Source organism: Rattus norvegicus, chromosome 7, assembly GCF_036323735.1.
Source record: "Rattus norvegicus strain BN/NHsdMcwi chromosome 7, GRCr8, whole genome shotgun sequence".
Lineage (NCBI taxonomy): Eukaryota > Metazoa > Chordata > Mammalia > Rodentia > Muridae > Rattus > Rattus norvegicus.
In genome coordinates, this window is record NC_086025.1 from 124,964,168 (window position 1) to 124,988,296 (window position 24,129).

At 49.1% G+C, this 24,129-nt stretch overlaps 1 protein-coding gene and 1 long non-coding RNA gene across 7 annotated transcripts in view; one reads left to right on the forward strand and one right to left on the reverse strand.

The window, feature by feature from the left end:
• Positions 1-24,129, forward strand: part of Muc19 (mucin 19, oligomeric) — a 121,159-nt gene that overhangs the window by 66,744 nt on the left and 30,286 nt on the right. The window contains exons 27-33 of the mRNA NM_001309489.2: positions 33-158; positions 664-805; positions 1,269-1,300; positions 1,930-1,962; positions 2,884-2,925; positions 3,408-3,437; positions 6,389-23,734. Of these exons, the coding sequence (NP_001296418.2) occupies positions 33-158; positions 664-805; positions 1,269-1,300; positions 1,930-1,962; positions 2,884-2,925; positions 3,408-3,437; positions 6,389-23,734 (17,751 nt within the window). The remainder of the gene's footprint in view (positions 1-32; positions 159-663; positions 806-1,268; positions 1,301-1,929; positions 1,963-2,883; positions 2,926-3,407; positions 3,438-6,388; positions 23,735-24,129) is intronic.
• LOC108351530 (uncharacterized) overlaps positions 1-24,129 on the reverse strand; it is a 70,512-nt gene that overhangs the window by 44,325 nt on the left and 2,058 nt on the right. The window lies entirely within an intron of this gene.

The following is a 24,129-nucleotide window of genomic DNA, read 5'->3' on the forward strand; positions in this document are numbered from 1 at the left end:
GATGAAAGTAATTTGCTGCAATTCGATCATAGCTGTGTACTGTGACTACTACAATGCCCCTGGGGAGTGCAGCTGGCACTACGAACCTTGCGGTACCGTGACAGCCAAAACATGCAAAGATCAGGTCATCGGCCAGAAGTTTTCTTCACTTTTGGAAGGTAAGGCGGACATATTTGAAGAAGCAGGGAAATGCTGCTACCTTTAAAACTAAAGACTATTATTGCTTTCCCTCAATTCAGTGTTGGAGGTCCATAACTGAATGAAGTAATTTTTATTTTAGCGATAGTCCCATAGAACCTTTCATTGGGATGCAGACAGATGTCCTTTCTGGGGAAGAAGATGGCTCTGCTGTCAGTCTGGGTTTACATGCACATCAACAAAGTAGCAAATCATTCAGGAAAAATTTGAATATACTTGAATACATTTAAAACAAGAATATACTTGAGAAGAAAACTTAACATTGACTATAGCTATTACCTTATATAGATTTATAAGGGAGCTTGGTGGTACCTCAGTCCTATTTCCCTCACGTGTCCGTGGGAGAGATGCTTTGCTACACTACACCTCAGCTCACAGAATCTTTGCAATGACTTCAGAAATGTATGGCGAAGCACAATGAGGTTCAGTAATTGGAGGTGAACGGTGGCTTATTGTTTCTTTCAGGCTGTTATGCCAAGTGCCCAGAAAACGCACCCTATCTGGACGAGAACACCATGAAGTGTGTCCAGTTATCCGAGTGTAGCTGCTTCTACAACGACGTCATACCAGCAGGGGGCGCTGTTGTGGATGACTGTGGAAGAACATGGTACGCTCTGTGTGTTACTTTCCAGTGAGCAGTTCTGTGACTTTGCATGTAGGGGGAAAAAAAAATAAAATCACAACCACTGAATGGCTTGCAAAAATCTTTAAATCTTATGAGAAGACAGCAGAAAATTTTGCCATATAGTTTAGGGGAAGGACTACGTATAATTCTAGAGATTACAGATTGTACTTGCAGGTTTTCGACGATGAGACTGTACCAGGGAAACGTGCTTACTGAGTAATGAAGCTGAGGTTGGAGATTGAAAACCTGAGTCGACCATGAGTCAGTCATTCAGTAGTTCTGTAAACTTTGCAGTGAGATGCGAGGGCGGGCATAGCAGATTGGGGAGCGCAGAAGCACGTGCTCAGCGCGCATCCCAGAAGGCAATTAGCTTAGCGCTCAATAAAGCCTGGCACCGAGAGTAAGGTGGAGACTCATTCTTCTCCTTTTCCAACTTAACTTTCAGCTCCTGTACGGCCGGCGAGTTGGAGTGCAGCGGTGAGTGGGTTTTGCTTCAGCTCATTTAGGAAATGTGAGATACGGGGACATGGGATACTTTGTAGGTCACCCACAAAACAGAAGCACACTTTTGACCGCCTGGGATCTGGGGCTGGCCCCATTCCAGACTCTGTGGCTGTTGATAATAACTCTTCAAAGCCAGAGCTGCAAGGACGTTTCAAGGAACTTTCAGTGGTGGCTAATACTTGTGAGTGTTTCCCCTACCGTGTGCATGCCCAGACGTCTATAGATTTAGGGAATTAAGGGGCCGGACAGATATCAGTCCAGGCAGTTTAATGAAGGAGTGGGGCATAAACAACATAGAAAGTATAAAAGTGTATTCAGGGACTCTTGAGAAAAGCGTACATTACAGATGAGTCCCGAGCCTAGGATGCTCAGTGATACAGTGGCTGTGCTGCTACCAAGACAGGACAAAGTCTTGGGTTCAGTCCCCAGAACCTCAATGAAGCAAACAGGAAACCTCAAAGAGTTTCAAAAGAACTTACGAACCGTCCCTACTTTGTATTAAGAACAGTAGGACATGACTGTGGCTTCTACGTGGCTTAAGACGTAGTGTTTTGTCAATGTTCACAATTCCTGTCAATAATGGTCATCCGTGTTCATTTCAGAAACTCCTACGAACTCAACATCAGCAGATAAAGGTACTATTCTGCTTCAAACGTGAGCTCGATCTTTGTGTCAGGGACCCCTGATTTATAGATTCATACAATTTCGTGTCAGTAAAAATATGTTGGCAAACCAGCTAATATCAATGTAAACTAATATTGTTTCCAGAAAATACCAGAATATCACTTGATCCTATTTCTACAAATGAAGTCAGGGAAATAATTACAAATTGCCATAAATACTCTGTGCCACTTAGTTAAATATCATCAACACAAGTTTGACATTTTTAGGTGATAACTTAATAAGTAGTAAATGAAATATGTGGTAGCTTAATGATATAAATATTTGAAAATGATAATCACCCTTAGAGATGTTTTGAAAATAGGATTAGTTCATTCCCTAGTCTTAAATCATGTCTTTATAATATTATTCAGTAGAGGTGTTTAATTTATGTGCATGTAAGAGAATTTCTTGTGCAAATTAGCTTAACTTAATTTGGAGAGGTTGAGTTTACAGACATTTTGAACACACTTGTGGTTGCTACAGCACACGTCTCCCTTGTGTGGCTTAGAAGGGATTTTATTTGCTGTTGAATACTGTTGGGAGGTCACAACAATCAAAAGATTGGGGACCTTAGACTCTGTCAATAAAGTTAGATAGCCTTCTCTAAGTGCTGTTAACACTATGGACAGTGGTGCCTACTTTGATGAGACTTGGTTTCTGAACTGTATTTCTTGGTCACTATAGCTGATGATGACAAAAAATAGTTCTTATTTTTGTGGGCACATAATATGCAGTGCCATTTATACTGATTTCTATGTGACAGTGGTTTGTCACTTCTGCGGATCATTTTATGTTTTTTAATTTGAGTGGCAGACAGGATATTTTTTAAGTGAAATTTCCTTGCACAGATTCCTCAACTAACCTGTTTTCCTAAATCCTTTGTTCCTACACAGTTTCTCTGGCTCCAACTACTTCCGTATTAAGTACATCGGCAGGTAAATAAAAATAAAATGTTCTATATTATATTTCGTTTATGCCCCAATAGCAGAATGAGTGTCCACCTCAGGCGTGTGAGTTCTGCCCCTCAGTCTGCTAGCCTTCATTTATTCATTTCCTAAACGTGTATGCTTAGAATCGAGGTTTCCATCTGGTTAAACTGAGGATGAAGAGCATTGTCCCTATGATCATCGTTCCCAAATGAACACTGCACATTGTTGGCTAGGAGGAAATAACTACGCTAGCAAACATGGTTAAAATTTTCACTTGGGCCCCGAGGGTTAGTTTTAAGCCATGATTAGTGGGTTACAAAACTATATTGAAATGTATAAGAGGCTGGCCAGGGAGCCCGACAGATGCGATACAATGCTTTATATATGTGTTTTGGGAGCTTATATCTAGATGACTACTGTTTACACTTTGTCTAGCTATGCAACCTCTAACTTACATTTCCAAACTATCTGTCTCCTCTGCCTAGCAGTGACAACGGGGGCCAGAAGCTCCACGTCAGGTAAGTCCCTGACAGTAGTAATTTCAGACCCATCTGCCTTTCCTCCCAAGGCCTGTGCCTTTTCAATGATGGTATGTGAGAAGATACTTACATTTCTGTCTTTGAAAAAAAATGTTAAAAGAAATATTTTTTTGTCATTGAGGCAAAACAATCACGCACAATATTTTCTGACTTTTGTTTGTAATCTCTAATCTTTAGAATGCTGTTCCCCAAAACTTAGGGTAACACAGTTATACACACACACACACACACACACACACACACACATTAAACTCTGGTTTGATTGTGTATTTGAAATACTAAGGTCTAAATTTTCCCACATTGTTTTCATAGTTTAGCCACCACAATCAATGAACAGTCTTCAGTGCCTTAGGCAAATGAAAATGTGAGAAAATGTTGTGGAGAAAAAGTGACTAACCAATGTATCACTACGACTTTACACTTTTATGCATATGTACGTGCACACACACACACACACACACACATGCTCGTGCACTCACACACACATACACATAGACACACCATTAAAAAGTTGTACACTGTTTCTGAAACGCTTCCTTCCCTATGATCAGGACCTCCTCCCACCAGCCTACTGGACTTCACTTTCTTCTGTGAATTATTCCTTTCTTGAAGTTATTTGCTCTGGTTTTCTATTCTGGCATTCACAACTTCGTATAGGCTTGAGTGTCTGGCAAATATTTTAATGATGAATGGTAACTCTAATGGGTTGAAAATTTTAGCTGTAACTTGTTTTATTGTATTTTAAAAAAGAAAATTAGGAGCTCAGCTTCCTTATTTTGGCATAGAGTTTCTGGTAATGATTGGGCGGATGAATGGATGGATGGATGGATGGCCTGAATATTATTTAAGCTAATAAACCCTTAAGTTTATACACATGTGTTTTATTTATTGAAGATAATCTTCCTTCTATAAACTGAAAATAAATAAAACCATGGTGATTTATAGATTACGACTTTATATAATATAGAGTTATGAATATAATTTAAAACATTTTATAGTACTTAGTGTTATTTATTTGATAATCATTATCCTTTACATATAAATAAAATGCATCTTGGTGAGGAAAAATTATAGCAGTTACCTGTATCGAAATATCAGCTCTCAGGTCTGTGAGATAGCTTTACCATTACAAAGTACTTGCCACCACGCCTGAGGATCTGAGGCCAATTCCTTGCATTTATGTGGTGGAAGGAAAGGGCCAACTATCACAGCGTGCCCCTGTCTGCCACAAGTATGATAGGGCTGTAACCCGCAAATTAATTACAAAGTTAAAAATGGTTGTGATTGATGTTCTTGAAATGAGAGCTGCCTAGGTGCTTCTTCCCAACTTCATTTTCAGTTGGGTTTGCATCAGTAACACTGGGACATAAGCATCTTAGGAAGACTGGTTCAATTCAAGATGTTTTTTGGCATTCTGTTCTCATTAATTTATATTCCCAGGTCAGTCGCAATTGTAGCCAGTGTGATTTGTACATGGTTTCATGTTCTTGCAAAATGATAACCTCCTCCCTGCATTAACTGGGCCCCTGGCGGTGAACCGCATGTCTAACTCTCAGCTTGGTTTTCTTTCTACGATGAGCAGGCTGGTGCAAACCCAGTGTTCAATATTGGTTAATTGTCTATAAAAGCTCTGAGTCTTGCAACCATTTAAATAGAGTTTCCACGATTGCTTTTGTCCTAAAGGTTCACCAGGGTGCTGCGCAGTTAGGGTAACTGCTGACACTGGTACAGAACACTGTGCACACTGCTTTAAGTTTTAAGGAACATTGAAAAAAATTAAAATGTAGAGGTATCAAGATAAAAAGTTTATTTTTTCATAAAACTTATAAATAGATACTATCGATATACATGTGTGTATATGTATATATATACATGAGTAAACATGAATATACATGTGTATGTATGTATAAACATGAGTAAACATGCATATATATTATCATAGATGTTTATATTTACACATATGCATATTTATTTGTCTCTACAGACATACATATTAGAATGTATACATTTTGGAATATTTGTATTACAATATTAGTCTTTTATTGAAAGAATATATAAAATATTATATGTAGAATATACATGTATATGTTTATATTTTATTTTAAATCTATATATCAATTTCTATATATTCTGTCTATACACCAATTTCTTTCTTAAGGAGGGGTAAAAATATACAAGACATGGATGACAGGCCATTTCCATAAAAGCATTATTTCAAGAAGAAAGACATGGCTATATCTGTAGGATGTTCTCTTTCTAGTCAAGTACATTTGTCTTTTCTAGACATTGTATCTGAAGCATTAACTCATTTGATACAGAAAAGCCATACATAGTATCATTTACAACATCACATTGGTAAGGGAGCAGCACAAAGAGGACTGCTGAAGAGTTCCAAGCAGAGAATTACAAACTAGCTTGTGTTTAGATTCCAGCTGGGATGCCTCTCCCAGGAAGTAGACATGGATGTGGAAACACCTCAGTAAGTTACTGAAAGACCAATGTGAAAACTGAAACAAAAGTTCCAATTGCAAACTAGGACTGGTAGTAACCCTTTAAAATAACATTGTAGTTACTTTAATTTAAAATAATAAATGTCAAACTGAAAAGTTTAAATGAAATCTATCACCAAAACAAGAATGAATGATCAACATCTCACCATGAGAGTGGCCATAAAAGGCTCTTAGTAAGGGGCTGCAACAAATATTATGAGAATTGGTTAACTCAGTGAACTTGAAGGAATATATCAGGGCAAAAACCCCCAACAAAACAGAAAGGAAGAATTATAGAAAGTTTACCAAAGGTTACTAGAAAACAATTGATCTAAAATTACTCTAAATTAATTCTTATACTTTAATACTTGAAAGATTTAAAAGTTAGAATGCCAAGGTTAAAAAAGGCTTTGAAAGACCAAGTGTTTGCTGTTTCCACAGAGTCTCGAGAAACTACAGTTCGAGCTGGCAGTTCAACAATGGAAGCCCTCACTGCTGGAAAAGCAGAAGCAGGCATTATGGCCACGGCCACCACCGTGACAGTCTCTAATGCCACCTCAGCTCCTGTCTCAACATCTGGAAATCCTGGTACAACAGACGCTCCTGCCGGCACCACTGCCAGTGCAGCCTCTACTCCTGGAAAGGCAGATACGACCACTACCACCACAGCTGCTCCCACAGCAGCCTCTAATGAAAGCTCAGGTCCTGCTTCTACAGCTGAAAGTCCAGCCTCCACTCTAGGCTCTTCTACAAGCCCTGTTCCTGCTGTCTCCACAGGGGCGAGGGAAGGCACAACGGCTGTGTCTAATAGAACTTCAGCTCCTGTCCCCATGTCTGAAGGAGTAGGTAGTTCAGGAGGCCCGAATGTAACCACAGGACCTGTTGACTCCACAGCTGGGGGACAGTCCACTACACCAGCACCTACAGGAAGCTCAGCTCCTGCTTTGCCTACCTCTGGCAGAAGTGGGCTGAGAGGAGACTCTACTGCAACAGCACCTCCTGTCTCCCCATCTGAACAACGCATGGTCACAGAAGAACTTGCTACCACCCCGCCCAATGCAGCCTCCACTTCTGAAAAAGCAGACACTACACACACCACCAGCACCAGCACCACCACCACCATGGCAGTCTCCAATGGAACGTCAGCTGCTGTCTCCACATCTGGTCAACCTGGCTCTTCTACAGGACCAGCTGGTACCTCAGGCAGTGCAGCCTCCACTTCTAGAATTGCAGAAAAAACCACTACAACAAATCAAACCAACAGCACCGCCACCCCCACTACCCCCACCAACACCACCACCAACACAATTGCAGTCTCTAATGAAACAACACCTACTGCCTCCATATCTGGAGAAACTGGCACACCAGCAGAAACTATTGGTACCTCAGAACATGCAGGCGCCACTACTGGACAGGCAGACACCTCCACTAGGGCAACCACCACCAATACAATCTCCACCGTCACCACCGTGACAGTCTCTAATGCCACCTCAGGTCCTGTCTCAACATCTGGAAATCCTGGTAGAACAGACGCTCCTGCCGGCACCACTGCCAGTGCAGCCTCTACTCCTGGAAAGGCAGATACAACCACTACCACCACAGCTGCTCCCACAGCAGTCTCTAATGAAAGCTCAGGTCCTGCTTCTACAGCTGAAAGTCCAGCCTCCACTCTAGGCTTTTCTACAAGCCCTGTTCCTGCTGTCTCCACAGTGTTGGTGGAAATCACAACAGCTGTGTCTAAAGGAACTTCAGCTCCTGTCACTGCATCTAAAGGAGTAGGCAGTTCAACAGGCACTAATGGAAACTCAGGTCGTGTTCTTTCCACAGCTGGGGGACAGGCCAGTACACCAGCACCTACTGGAAGCTCAGCTCCTGCCTTGTCTACCTCTGTCACAGGTGGGCTGAGGGCAGCCTCTAATTCAACAGCACCTCCTGTCTCCCCATCTCAACAACCTGTGTACACAGCAGAACTTATTCTCATCTCGCCAAATGCAGCCCCCACTTCTGAAAAATCAGAATCTACGACCACCACCAGCACCAGCACCACCACCAACATCGTCACAGTCTCTAATGCCACCTCAGCTCCTGTCTCAACATCTGGAAATCCTGGTGGAACAGATTCTCCTGCTGGCAGCAATGCCAGTGCAGCCACTAAACCTGCAAGGGCAGATATGACCACTACCACCACAGCTGCTCCCACGGAAGTCTCTAATGAAAGCTCAGGTCCTGCTTCTACAGCTGAAAGTCCAGCCTCTACTCTAGGCTCTTCTACAAGCCCTGTTCCTGCTGTCTCCACAGTGTTGATGGATGTCACAACAGCTGTGTCTAAAGGAACTTCAGCTCCTGTCACTGCATCTGAAGGAGTAGGCAGTTCAACAGGCCCTAATGGAACCGCTGGTCCTGTTGTCTCCACAGCTGGGGGACAGGCCAGTACACCAGCACCTACTGGAAGCTCAGCTCCTGCCTTGTCTACCTCTGGCACAAGTGGGCTGAGGGCAGCCTCTAATTCAACAGCACCTCCTGTCTCCCCAACTCAACAGCCTGTGAACACAGCAGAACTTGCTCTCACCTCACCAAATGCAGCCCCCACTTCTGAAAAAGCAGAAACCACAAGTATGACCAGCAGCAGCACCAGCACCACCACCACCAGCACCACCACCACCAAAACAGTCTCTAGTGGAACATCAGCTGCTGTCTCCACATCTGGTCAACCTGGCTCTTCTACAGGACCAGCTAGTACCACAGGCAGTGCAGCCTCCACTTCTGGAAAAGGAGATACCACCACGACCACCAACACAACCACCAGCACCACCACGATTTCAGTCTCTAATGAAACAACAACTGTTGCCTCCATATCAGGAGAAACTGGCACAGCAGCAGAACCCGTTGGTACCTCAGAACGTGGAGCCTCCACTGCTCTAAAGGCAGACACCACCACTAGCGCCACCACCACCACCACCATCGTCGCAGTCTCTAATGCCACCTCAGCTCCTGTCTCAACATCTGGAAATCCTGGTAGAACAGATTCTCCTGCTGGCACCACTGCCAGTGCAGCCACTAAACCTGCAAGGGCAGATACGACCACTACCACCACAGCTGCTCCCACGGCAGTCTCTAATGAAAGCTCAGGTCCTGCTTCTACAACTGAAAGTCCAGCCTCCACTCTAGGCTCTTCTACAAGCCCTGTTCCTGCTGTCTCCACAGTGTTAATGGAATTCACAACAGCTCTGTCTAAAGGAACTTCAGCTCCTGTCACCACATCTGAAGGAGTAGGCAGTTCAACAGGCCCTAATGGAACCGCTGGTCCTGTTGTCTCCACACCTGGGGGACAGGCCAGTACACCAGCACCTACTGGAAGCTCAGCTCCTGCCTTGTCTACCTCTGGCACAAGTGGGCTGAGGGCAGCCTCTAATTCAACAGCACCTCCTGTCTCCCCATCTCAACAACCTGTGAACACAGCAGAACTTGCTCTCACCTCACCAAATGCAGCCCACACTTCTGAAAAAGCAGAAACCACAAGTACAACCAGCACCAGCACCAGAGCCACAACCACCACCAAAACAGTCTCTTATGGATCGTCAGCTGCTGTCTCCACATCTGGACAACCTGGCTCTTCTACAAGACCAGCTGATACCTCAGGCAGTGCAGCCTCCACTTCTGGAAACGCAGACACCACCAGGACCACCACCACAACCACCAGCACAGCCAACCCCACCACCACCACAACCACCACCACGATTGTACTCTCTAATGAAACAACACCTGTTGCCCCCACATCTGTAGAAGATGGCACACCAGCAGAACCAGTTGCCACCTCGCCCAATGCAGCCCCCACTTCTGAAAAAGCAGACACCACAACCACGACCAGCAGCAGCGCCAGCACCACAACCACCAGCATTACAACCATGGCAGTCTCTAATGGAACGTCAGCTGCTGTCTCCACATCTGGTCAACCTGGCTCTTCTAAAGGACCCGCTGGTACCTCAGGGAGTGCAGCCTCCACTTTTGGAAACGCAGACACCACCACGACCACCACCACAACCACCACCACCACCACCACCACCACGATTTCAGTCTCTAATGAAACAACAACTTTTGCCTCCATATCTGGAGAAACTGGCACACCAGCAGAAACCGTTGGTACCTCAGAACGTACAGCCTCCACTGCTCTAAAGGCAGACACCACCACTAGCGCCACCACCACCAACAACACCGTCGCAGTCTCTAATGCCACCTCAGCTCCTGTCTTAACATCTGGAAATCCTGGTATAACAGATTCTCCTGCTGGCACCACTGCCAGTGCAGCCACTAAACCTGCAAGGGCAGATAGGATCACTACCACCACAGCTGCTCCCACGGCAGTCTCTAATGAAAGCTCAGGTCCTGCTTCTACAGCTGAAAGTCCAGGCTCCACTCTAGTCTCTTCTACAAGCCCTCTTCCGGCTGTCTCCACAGGGGCGAGTGAAGGCACAACAGCTCTGTCTCAAGGAACTTCAGCTCCTGTCACCACATCTGAAGGAGTAGGCAGTTCAAAAGAACCTAATGGAACCGCTGGTCCTGTTGTCTCCACAGCTGGGGGACAGGCCAGTACACTACCACCTACTGGAAGCTCGGCTCCTGCTTTGTCTACCTCTGGCACAAGTGGGCTGAGGGCAGCCTCTAATTCAACAGCACCTCCTGTCTCCCCATCTCAACAACCTGTGAACACAGCAGAACTTGTTCTCACCTCACCAAATGCAGCCCCCACTTCTGAAAAAGCAGAAACCACAAGTACAACCAGCACCAGCACCAGCACCACCACAACCACCAAAACGGTCTCTTATGGATCATCAGCTGCTGTCTCCACATCTGGACAACCTGGCTCTTCTAAAGGACCAGCTGGTACCTCAGGCAGTGCATCCTCCACTACTGGAAATGCAGACACCACCACGACCACCACCACAACCACCAGCACAGCCAACCCCACCACCACCACAACCACCACCACGATTGTACTCTCTAATGAAACAACACCTGTTGCCTCCACATCTGTAGAAGATGGCACACCAGCAGAACCAGTTGCCACCTCGCCCAATGCAGCCCCCACTTCTGAAAAAGCAGACACCACAACCACGACCAGCACCAGCACCAGCACCACAACCACCAGCATTACCACCATGGCAGTCTCTAATGGAACGTCAGCTGCTGTCTCCACATCTGGTCAACCTGGCTCTTCTAAAGGACCCGCTGGTACCTCAGGCAGTGAAGTCTCCACTTCTGGAAAAAGAGACACCACCACGACCACCACCACCACCAGGACTTCAGTCTCTAATGAAACAACAACTGTTGCCTCCATATCTGTAGAAACTGGCACACCAGCAGAACCCATTGGTACCTCAGAACGTGCAGGCTCCACTGCTCTAAAGGCAGATACCACCACTAGCGACACCACCACCACCACCACCACCATCGTCGCAGTCTCTAATGCCACCTCAGCTCCTGTCTCAACTTCTGGAAATCCTGGTAGAACAGATTCTCCTGCTGGCACCACTGCCAGTGCAGCCACTAAACCTGTAAGGGCAGATACGGCAGCCTCTAATGAAAGCTCAGGTCCTCCTTCTACAACTGAAGGTCCAGCCTCTACTCTAGGCTCTTTTACAAGCCCTGTTCCTGCTGTCTCCACAGTGTTGATGGATGTCACAACAGCTGTATCTAAAGGAAATTCAGCTCCTGTCACCACATCTGAAGGAGTAGGCAGTTCAACAGGCCCTAATGGAACCGCAGGTCCTGTTGTCTCCACATCTGAGGGACAGGCCAGTACACCAGCACCTACTGGAAGCTCAGCTCCTGCCTTGTCTACCTCTGGCACAAGTGGGCTGAGGGCAGCCTCTAATTCAACAGCACCTCCTGTCTCCCCATCTCAACAACCTGTGAACACAGCAGAACTTGCTCTCACCTCACCAAATGCCGCCCCCACTTCTGAAAAAGCAGAAACCAAAAGTACGACCAGCACCAGCAACAGCACCACCACCAGCACCACCAAAACGGTCTCTAGTGGAACATCAGCTGCTGTCTCCACATCTGGACAACGTGGGTCTTCTACAGGACCAGCTGGTACCTCAGGCAGTGCAACCTCCACTTCTGGAAACGCAGACACCACCACGACCACCACCATAACCACCAGCACAGCCAACCCCACCACCACCACAACCACCACCACGATTGTACTCTCTAATGAAACAACACCTGTTGCCTCCACATCTGTAGAAGATGGCACACCAGCAGAACCACTTGCCACCTCGCCCAATGCAGCCCCCACTTCTGAAAAAGCAGACACCACAACCACGACCAGCACCAGCAACAGCACCACAACCGCCAGCATTACCACCATGGCAGTCTCTAATGGAACGTCAGCTGATGTCTCCACATCTGGTCAACCTGGCTCTTCTAAAGGACCCGCTGGTACCTCAGGGAGTGCAGCCTCCACTTTTGGAAACGCAGACACCACCACGACCACCACCACAACCACCACCACCACCACGATTTCAGTCTCTAATGAAACAACAACTGTTGCCTCCATATCTGGAGAAACTGGCACACCAGCAGAAACCGTTGGTACCTCAGAACGTGCAGCCTCCACTGCTCTAAAGGCAGACACCACCACTAGGGCCACCACCACCACCAACACCGTCGCAGTCTCTAATGCCACCTCAGCTCCTGTCTCAAGTTCTGGAAATCCTGGTAGAACAGATTCTCCTGCTGGCACCACTGCCAGTGCAGCCACTAAACCTGCAAGGGCAGATACGACCACTACCACCACAGCTGCTCCCACGGCAGTCTCTGATGAAAGCTCAGGTCCTGCTTCTACAGTTGAAAGTCCGGCCTCTACTCTAGGCTCTTCTACAAGCCCTGTTCCTGCTGTCTCCACAGTGTTGATGGAAGTCACAACAGATCTGTCTAAAGGAACTTCAGCTCCTGTCACCACATCTGAAGGAGTAGGCAGTTCAACAGGCCCTAATGGAACCGCTGGTCCTGTTGTCTCCACACCTGGGGCACAGGCCAGTACACCAGCACCTACTGGAAGCTCAGCTCCTGCCTTGTCTACCTCTGGAACAAGTGGGCTGAGGGCAGCCTCTAATTCAACAGCACCTCCTGTCTCCCCATCTCAACAACCTGTGAACACAGCAGAACTTGTTCTCACCTCACCAAATGCAGCCCCCACTTCTGAAAAAGCAGAAACCACAAGTACAACCAGCACCAGCACCAGCACCACCACAACCACCAAAACGGTCTCTTATGGATCATCAGCTGCTGTCTCCACATCTGGACAACCTGGCTCTTCTAAAGGACCAGCTGGTACCTCAGGCAGTGCATCCTCCACTACTGGAAATGCAGACACCACCACGACCACCACCACAACCACCAGCACAGCCAACCCCACCACCACCACAACCACCACCACGATTGTACTCTCTAATGAAACAACACCTGTTGCCTCCACATCTGTAGAAGATGGCACACCAGCAGAACCAGTTGCCACCTCGCCCAATGCAGCCCCCACTTCTGAAAAAGCAGACACCACAACCACGACCAGCACCAGCACCAGCACCACAACCACCAGCATTACCACCATGGCAGTCTCTAATGGAACGTCAGCTGCTGTCTCCACATCTGGTCAACCTGGCTCTTCTAAAGGACCCGCTGGTACCTCAGGCAGTGAAGTCTCCACTTCTGGAAAAAGAGACACCACCACGACCACCACCACCACCAGGACTTCAGTCTCTAATGAAACAACAACTGTTGCCTCCATATCTGTAGAAACTGGCACACCAGCAGAACCCATTGGTACCTCAGAACGTGCAGGCTCCACTGCTCTAAAGGCAGATACCACCACTAGCGACACCACCACCACCACCACCACCATCGTCGCAGTCTCTAATGCCACCTCAGCTCCTGTCTCAACTTCTGGAAATCCTGGTAGAACAGATTCTCCTGCTGGCACCACTGCCAGTGCAGCCACTAAACCTGTAAGGGCAGATACGGCAGCCTCTAATGAAAGCTCAGGTCCTCCTTCTACAACTGAAGGTCCAGCCTCTACTCTAGGCTCTTTTACAAGCCCTGTTCCTGCTGTCTCCACAGTGTTGATGGATGTCACAACAGCTGTATCTAAAGGAAATTCAGCTCCTGTCACCACATCTGAAGGAGTAGGCAGTTCAACAGGCCCTAATGGAACCGCAGGTCCTGTTGTCTCCACATCTGAGGGACAGGCCAGTACACCAGCACCTACTGGAAGCTCAGCTCCTGCCTTGTCTACCTCTGGCACAAGTGGGCTGAGGGCAGCCTCTAATTCAACAGCACCTCCTGTCTCCCCATCTCAACAACCTGTGAACACAGCAGAACTTGCTCTCACCTCACCAAATGCCGCCCCCACTTCTGAAAAAGCAGAAACCAAAAGTACGACCAGCACCAGCAACAGCACCACCACCAGCACCACCAAAACGGTCTCTAGTGGAACATCAGCTGCTGTCTCCACATCTGGACAACGTGGGTCTTCTACAGGACCAGCTGGTACCTCAGGCAGTGCAACCTCCACTTCTGGAAACGCAGACACCACCACGACCACCACCATAACCACCAGCACAGCCAACCCCACCACCACCACAACCACCACCACGATTGTACTCTCTAATGAAACAACACCTGTTGCCTCCACATCTGTAGAAGATGGCACACCAGCAGAACCACTTGCCACCTCGCCCAATGCAGCCCCCACTTCTGAAAAAGCAGACACCACAACCACGACCAGCACCAGCAACAGCACCACAACCGCCAGCATTACCACCATGGCAGTCTCTAATGGAACGTCAGCTGATGTCTCCACATCTGGTCAACCTGGCTCTTCTAAAGGACCCGCTGGTACCTCAGGGAGTGCAGCCTCCACTTTTGGAAACGCAGACACCACCACGACCACCACCACAACCACCACCACCACCACGATTTCAGTCTCTAATGAAACAACAACTGTTGCCTCCATATCTGGAGAAACTGGCACACCAGCAGAAACCGTTGGTACCTCAGAACGTGCAGCCTCCACTGCTCTAAAGGCAGACACCACCACTAGGGCCACCACCACCACCAACACCGTCGCAGTCTCTAATGCCACCTCAGCTCCTGTCTCAAGTTCTGGAAATCCTGGTAGAACAGATTCTCCTGCTGGCACCACTGCCAGTGCAGCCACTAAACCTGCAAGGGCAGATACGACCACTACCACCACAGCTGCTCCCACGGCAGTCTCTAATGAAAGCTCAGGTCCTGCTTCTACAGTTGAAAGTCCGGCCTCTACTCTAGGCTCTTCTACAAGCCCTGTTCCTGCTGTCTCCACAGTGTTGATGGAAGTCACAACAGATCTGTCTAAAGGAACTTCAGCTCCTGTCACCACATCTGAAGGAGTAGGCAGTTCAACAGGCCCTAATGGAACCGCTGGTCCTGTTGTCTCCACACCTGGGGCACAGGCCAGTACACCAGCACCTACTGGAAGCTCAGCTCCTGCCTTGTCTACCTCTGGAACAAGTGGGCTGAGGGCAGCCTCTAATTCAACAGAACCTCCTGTCTCCCCATCTCAACAACCTGTGAACACAGCAGAACTTGCTCTCCCCTCACCAAATGCAGCCCCCACTTCTGAAAAAGCAGAAACCACAAGTACGACCAGCACAAGCACCAGCACCACCACCACCACCACCAAAACGGTCTCTTATGGATCGTCAGCTGCTGTCTCCACATCTGGACAACCTGGCTCTTCTACAGGACCAGCTGGTACCTCAGGCAGTGCAGCCTCCACTTCTGGAAATGCAGACACCACCACGACCACCACCACAACCACCAGCACAGCCAACCCCACCACCACCACAACCACCACCAGGATTGTAATCTCTAATGAAACAACACCTGTTGCCTCCACATCTGTAGAAGATGGCACACCAGCAGAACCACTTGCCACCTCGCCCAATGCAGCCCCCACTTCTGAAAAAGCAGACACCACAACCACGACCAGCACCAGCACCAGCACCACAACCACCAGCATTACCACCATGGCAGTCTCTAATGGAACGTCAGCTGCTGTCTCCACATCTGGTCAACCTGGCTCTTCTAAAGGACCTGCTGGTACCTCAGGGAGTGCAGCCTCCACTTCTGGAAACGCAGACACAACCACAACCACCACCACAACCAACACCACCACCACGATTTCAGTCTCTAATGAAATAACAACTGTTGCCTCCATATCTGGAGGAACTGGAACACCAGCAGAATCCATTGGTACCTCAGAACGTGCAGCCTCCACTGCTCTAAAGGCAGACACCACCACTAGCACCACCACTACCACCACCATCGTCGCAGTCTCTAATGCCACCTCAGCTCCTGTCTCAACTTCTGGAAATCCTGGTAGAACAGATTCTCCTGCTGGCACCACTGCCAGTGCAGCCACTAAACCTATAAGGGCAGATACGGCAGTCTCTAATGAAAGCTCAGGTCCTGCTTCTACAGCTGAAAGTCCAGCCTCTACTCTAGGCTCTTCTACAAGCCCTCTTCCGGCTGTCTCCACAGGGGCGAGTGAAGGCACAACGGCTGTGTTTAAAGGAAATTCAGCTCCTGTCACCACATCTGAAGGTGTAGGCAGTTCAAAAGAACCTAATGGAACGGCAGGTCCTGTTGTCTCCACAGCTGGGGGACAGGCCAGTACACTACCACCTACTGGAAGCTCGGCTCCTGCTTTGTCTACCTCTGGCACAAGTGGGCTGAGGGCAGCCTCTAATTCAACAGCACCTCCTGTCTCCCCATCTCAACAACCTGTGAACACAGCAGAACTTGCTCTCACCTCACCAAATGCAGCCCCAACTTCTGAAAAAGCAGAAACCACAAGTACAACCAGCACCAGCACCAGCACCACCACAACCACCAAAACGGTCTCTTATGGATCATCAGCTGCTGTCTCCACATCTGGACAACCTGGCTCTTCTAAAGGACCAGCTGGTACCTCAGGCAGTGCAGCCTCCACTTCTGGAAATGCAGACACCACCACGACCACCACCACAACCACCAGCACAGCCAACCCCACCACCACCACAACCACCACCACGATTGTACTCTCTAATGAAACAAAACCTGTTGCCTCCACATCTGTAAAAGATGGCACACCAGCAGAACCATTTGCCACCTCGCCCAATGCAGCCCCCACTTCTGAAAAAGCAGACACCACAACCACGACCAGCACCAGCACCAGCACCACAACCACCAGCATTACCACCATGGCAGTCTCTAATGGAACGTCAGCTGCTGTCTCCACATCTGGTCAACCTGGCTCTTCTAAAGGACCCGCTGGTACCTCAGGCAGTGAAGTCTCCACTTCTGGAAAAAGAGACACCACCACGACCACCACCACCACCAGGATTTCAGTCTCTAATGAAACAACAACTGTTGCCTCCATATCTGTAGAAACTGGCACACCAGCAGAACCCTTTGGTACCTCAGAACGTGCAGGCTCCACTGCTCTAAAGGCAGATACCACCACTAGCGACACCACCACCACCACCATCGTCGCAGTCTCTAATGCCACCTCAGCTCCTGTCTCAACTTCTGGAAATCCTGGTAGAAGAGATTCTCCTGCTGGCACCACTGCCAGTGCAGCCACTAAACCTGTAAGGGCAGATACGGCAGCCTCTAATGAAAGCTCAGGTCCTCCTTCTACAACTGAAGGTCCAGCCTCTACTCTAGGCTCTTTTACAAGCCCTGTTCCTGCTGTCTCCACAGTGTTGATGGATGTCACAACAGCTGTATCTAAAGGAAATTCAGCTCCTGTCACCACATCTGAAGGAGTAGGCAGTTCAACAGGCCCTAATGGAACCGCAGGTCCTGTTGTCTCCACATCTGAGGGACAGGCCAGTACACCAGCACCTACTGGAAGCTCAGCTCCTGCCTTGTCTACTTCTGGCACAAGTGGGCTGAGGGCAGCCTCTAATTCAACAGCACCTCCTGTCTCCCCATCTCAACAACCTGTGAACACAGCAGAACTTGCTCTCACCTCACCAAATGCCGCCCCCACTTCTGAAAAAGCAGAAACCACAAGTACGACCAGCACCAGCAACAGCACCACCACCAGCACCACCAAAACGGTCTCTAGTGGAACATCAGCTGCTGTCTCCACATCTGGACAACGTGGGTCTTCTACAGGACCAGCTGGTACCTCAGGCAGTGCAACCTCCACTTCTGGAAACGCAGACACCACCACGACCACCACCGTAACCACCAGCACAGCCAACCCCACCACCACCACAACCACCACCACGATTGTACTCTCTAATGAAACAACACCTGTTGCCTCCACATCTGTAGAAGATGGCACACCAGCAGAACCACTTGCCACCTCGCCCAATGCAGCCCCCACTTCTGAAAAAGCAGACACCACAACCACGACCAGCACCAGCACCAGCACCACAACCGCCAGCATTACCACCATGGCAGTCTCTAATGGAACGTCAGCTGATGTCTCCACATCTGGTCAACCTGGCTCTTCTAAAGGACCCGCTGGTACCTCAGGGAGTGCAGCCTCCACTTTTGGAAACGCAGACACCACCACGACCACCACCACAACCACCACCACCACCACGATTTCAGTCTCTAATGAAACAACAACTGTTGCCTCCATATCTGGAGAAACTGGCACACCAGCAGAATCCATTGGTACCTCAGAACGTGCAGCCTCCACTGCTCTAAAGGCAGACACCACCACTAGCGCCACCACTACCACCACCATCGTCGCAGTCTCTAATGCCACCTCAGCTCCTGTCTCAACTTCTGGAAATCCTGGTAGAACAGATTCTCCTGCTGGCACCACTGCCAGTGCAGCCACTAAACCTATAAGGGCAGATACGGCAGTCTCTAATGAAAGCTCAGGTCCTGCTTCTACAGCTGAAAGTCCAGCCTCTACTCTAGGCTCTTCTACAAGCCCTCTTCCGGCTGTCTCCACAGGGGCGAGTGAAGGCACAACGGCTGTGTTTAAAGGAAATTCAGCTCCTGTCACCACATCTGAAGGTGTAGGCCGTTCAAAAGAACCTAATGGAACGCCAGGTCCTGTTGTCTCCACATCTGAGGGACAGGCCAGTACACCACCACCTACTGGAGGCTCGGCTCCTGCTTTGTCTACCTCTGGCACAAGTGGGCTGAGGGCAGCCTCTAATTCAACAGCACCTCCTGTCTCCCCATCTCAACAACCTGTGAACACAGCAGAACTTGCTCTGACCTCGCCAAATGCAGCCCCCACTTCTGAAAAAGCAGAAACCACAAGTACAACCAGCACCAGCACCAGCACCAGCACCACCACCACCACCACCAAAACGGTATCTCATGGATCGTCCGCTGCTGTCTCCACATCTGGACAACCTGGCTCTTCTACAGGACCAGCTGGTACCTCAGGCAGTGCAGCCTCCACTTCTGGAAATGCAGACACCACCACGACCACCACCACAACCACCAGCACAGCCAACCCCACCACCACCACAACCACCACCAGGATTGTAATCTCTAATGAAACAACACCTGTTGCCTCCACATCTGTAGAAGATGGCACACCAGCAGAACCACTTGCCACCTCGCCCAATGCAGCCCCCACTTCTGAAAAAGCAGACACCACAACCACGACCAGCACCAGCACCAGCACCACAACCACCAGCATTACCACCATGGCAGTCTCTAATGGAACGTCAGCTGATGTCTCCACATCTGGTCAACCTGGCTCTTCTAAAGGACCCGCTGGTACCTCAGGGAGTGCAGCCTCCACCTCTGGAAACGCAGACACAACCACGACCACCACCACAACCAACACCACCACCACGATTTCAGTCTCTAATGAAATAACAACTGTTGCCTCCATATCTGGAGGAACTGGAACACCAGCAGAATCCATTGGTACCTCAGAACGTGCAGCCTCCACTGCTCTAAAGGCAGACACCACCACTAGCGCCACCACTACCACCACCATCGTCGCAGTCTCTAATGCCACCTCAGCTCCTGTCTCAACTTCTGGAAATCCTGGTAGAACAGATTCTCCTGCTGGCACCACTGCCAGTGCAGCCACTAAACCTATAAGGGCAGATACGGCAGTCTCTAATGAAAGCTCAGGTCCTGCTTCTACAGCTGAAAGTCCAGCCTCTACTCTAGGCTCTTCTACAAGCCCTCTTCCGGCTGTCTCCACAGGGGCGAGTGAAGGCACAACGGCTGTGTTTAAAGGAAATTCAGCTCCTGTCACCACATCTGAAGGTGTAGGCAGTTCAAAAGAACCTAATGGAACGGCAGGTCCTGTTGTCTCCACATCTGAGGGACAGGCCAGTACACCACCACCTACTGGAAGCTCGGCTCCTGCTTTGTCTACCTCTGGCACAAGTGGGCTGAGGGCAGCCTCTAATTCAACAGCACCTCCTGTCTCCCCATCTCAACAACCTGTGAACACAGCAGAACTTGCTCTGACCTCGCCAAATGCAGCCCCCACTTCTGAAAAAGCAGAAACCACAAGTACAACCAGCACCAGCACCAGCACCACCACCACCACCACCAAAACGGTATCTCATGGATCGTCAGCTGCTGTCTCCACATCTGGACAACCTGGCTCTTCTACAGGACCAGCTGGTACCTCAGGCAGTGCAGCCTCCACTTCTGGAAATGCAGACACCACCACGACCACCACCACAACAACCAGCCCACCCAACTCCACCACCACCACAACCACCACCACGAGTGTACTCTCTAATGAAACAACACCTGTTGCCTCCACATCTGTAGAAGATGGCACACCAGCAGAACCAGTTGCCACCTCGCCCAATGCAGCCCCCACTTCTGAAAAAGCAGACACCACAACCACGACCAGCACCAGCACCAGCACCACAACCATCAGCATTACCACCATGGCAGTCTCTAATGGAACGTCAGCTGATGTGTCCACATCTCGTCAACCTGGCTCTTCTAAAGGACCCGCTGGTACCTCAGGCATTGAAGTCTCCACTTCTGGAAAAGGAGACACCACCACGACCACCACCACCACCACGATTTCAGTCTCTAATGAAACAACAACTGTTGCCTCCATATCTGGAGAAACTGGATCACCAGCAGAACCCGTTGGTACCTCAGAACGTGGAGCCTCCACTGCTCTAAAGGCAGACACCACCACTAGCGCCACCACCACCACCACCATCGTCGCAGTCTCTAATGCCACCTCAGCTCCTGTCTCAACATCTGGAAATCCTGGTAGAACAGATTCTCCTGCTGGCACCACTGCCAGTGCAGCCACTAAACCTGCAAGGGCAGATACGACCACTACCACCACAGCTGCTCCCACGGCAGTCTCTAATGAAAGCTCAGGTCCTGCTTCTACAGTTGAAAGTCCAGCCTCTACTCTAGGCTCTTCTACAAGCCCTGTTCCTGCTGTCTCCACAGTGTTGATGGAAGTCACAACAGCTCTGTCTAAAGGAACTTCAGCTCCTGTCACCACATCTGAAGGAGTAGGCAGTTCAACAGGCCCTAATGGAACCGCTGGTCCTGTTGTCTCCACACCTGGGGGACAGGCCAGTACACCAGCACCTACTGGAAGCTCAGCTCCTGCCTTGTCTACCTCTAGCACAAGTGGGCTGAGGGCAGCCTCTAATTCAACAGCACCTCCTGTCTCCCCATCTCAACAACCTGTGAACACAGCCGAACTTGCTCTCACCTCCCCCAATGCAGCCCCCACTTCTGAAAAAGCAGACACCACAACCACGACCAGCACTAGCACCAGCACCACAATCACCAGCATTACCACCATGGCAGTCTCTAATGGAACGTCAGCTGCTGTCTCCACATCTGGTCAACCTGGCTCTTCTAAAGGACCCGCTGGTACCTCAGGCAGTGAAGTCTCCACTTCTGGAAAAAGAGACACCACCACGACCACCAACACCACCACGATTTCAGTCTCTAATGAAACAACAACTGTTGCCTCCATATCAGGAGAAACTGGCACACCAGCAGAACCTATTGGTACCTCAGAACGTGCAGCCTCCACTGCTCTAAAGGCAGATACCACCACTAGCGACACCACCACCACCACCATCGTCGCAGTCTCTAATGCCACCTCAGCTCCTGTCTCAACATCTGGAAATCCTGGTAGAACAGATTCTCCTGCTGGCACCACTGCCAGTGCAGCCACTAAACCTATAAGGGCAGATACGGCAGTCTCTAATGAAAGCTCAGGTCCTGCTTCTACAACTGAAAGTCCAGCTTCTACTCTAGGCTCTTCTACAAGCCCTGTTCCTGCTGTCTCCACAGTGTTGATGGATGTCACAACAGCTGTATCTAAAGGAACTTCAGCTCCTGTCACCACATCTGAAGGAGTAGGCAGTTCAACAGGCCCTAATGGAACCGCTGGTCCTGTTGTCTCCACATCTGGGGGACAGGCCAGTACACCAGCACCTACTGGAAGCTCAACTCCTGCCTTGTCTACCTCTGGCACAAGTGGGCTGAGGGCAGCCTCTAATTCAACAGCACCTCCTGTCTCCCCATCTCAACAACCTGTGAACACAGCCGAACTTGCTCTCACCTCACCAAATGCAGCCCCCACTTCTGAAAAAGCAGAAACCACAAGTACGACCAGCACCAGCACCACCACCACCACCACCAAAACAGTCTCTAGTGGAACATCTGCTGCTGTCTTCACATCTGGACAACCTGGCTCTTCTACAGGACCAGCTGGTACCTCAGGCAGTGCATCCTCCACTTCTGGAAATGCAGACACCACCACGACCACCACCACAACAACCAGCACAGCCAACCCCACCACCACCACAACCACCACCACGATTGTACTCTCTAATGAAACAACACCTGTTGCCTCCACATCTGCAGAAGATGGCACACCTGTAGTACCAGTTGCCACCTCTCCCAATGCAGCCCCCACTTCTGAACAAGCAGACACCACAACCCCGCCTAGCACCAACTCCAGCACCAGCACCACATCCAACACCATTGCAGTCTCTAATGGAATGTCTGCTGCTGTCTCCACATCTGGACAATCTGGCTCTTCTACAGGACAAGCTGGTACCTCAGGCAGTGTAGCCTTCACTTCTGGAAAAGCAGATTCCACTACTACCACCAGCATCACCACTACCACAGCCATCTCCTATGCAGTTTCTAATGTAACCTCACCTTTTGTCTCTACCCTCGGAGAAAATGGTGAAGTACCAGAACCTGCTTTTACCTCAGCTAATGAACTTTCCACTACTGTCGAAGCAGACAACAGTCCTTCCTTCACAACCTCCACTTCTCTTGCAGTTTCTAATTTAACATCAGCTGGTTTCTCCTCATCTGAAGAACCTGGTACATCAGTAGGCCCTGCAGATACCTCAGCTGGTTCAACGATCACTTCTGTAAAAGCAGACAATACCACTAGCACCACAATGACCACCTCCCTTGCAGTCCCTATTCCCAAATCACATGTTGCCTCCACATCTGGAGTACCTTTTTCACCATCAGGATCTTCTGCTACCTCAACCATTGCAGTTTCTATTTCTAGAATAGTTTACACTACCACCACTGCCACCACTCTGGCCGCGCTTAATGAAACCTCAGCTCCTGCCTCTACACCTGCAAGCCTTTCCCCCTCCACAGTCTCTGCTGAAAGCTCAACTCCTGCTCTTTCCACAGCTGACGCTAATGGCCTGAGCGCAGGCTCAAATATAATCTCAGCCTCTGTCTCTACCTCTGGATATCCTGGTACCACAGTCACAATATCAGGTAATTCCAAACATTCGCTCTCTGTGTTAAATGTGGTCAATCAGGAAAATATTGATGTTCTTGTCAATATGGAAAGGTTGGTCATTCTTTTTGTTTAAATGCGTTTCCCAGAATCCCGTTCACATTCGAAGCTTGTCACAAGCCAGTGCTCCTGTTTGCTAAGTTCAACAGCACAGCCTAGTTCAACACGGGGATCTGATGAAAGCAGCTCAGGAGTCAGCAGGGGTAGTTCGACCTGAAGATCAGCTTCTGGGGCCTCTAGCATCGGTACAACATTAGGTAGTGCAGAGCCTCTTCAGGAGTTTAGGATTAAGGCAGCACATGAATTTTTCCACAGGTTTGAGAGAACTGTGCCTAGAGCATCAATGTTTCATGGGATCTTCTTAGGATAACAT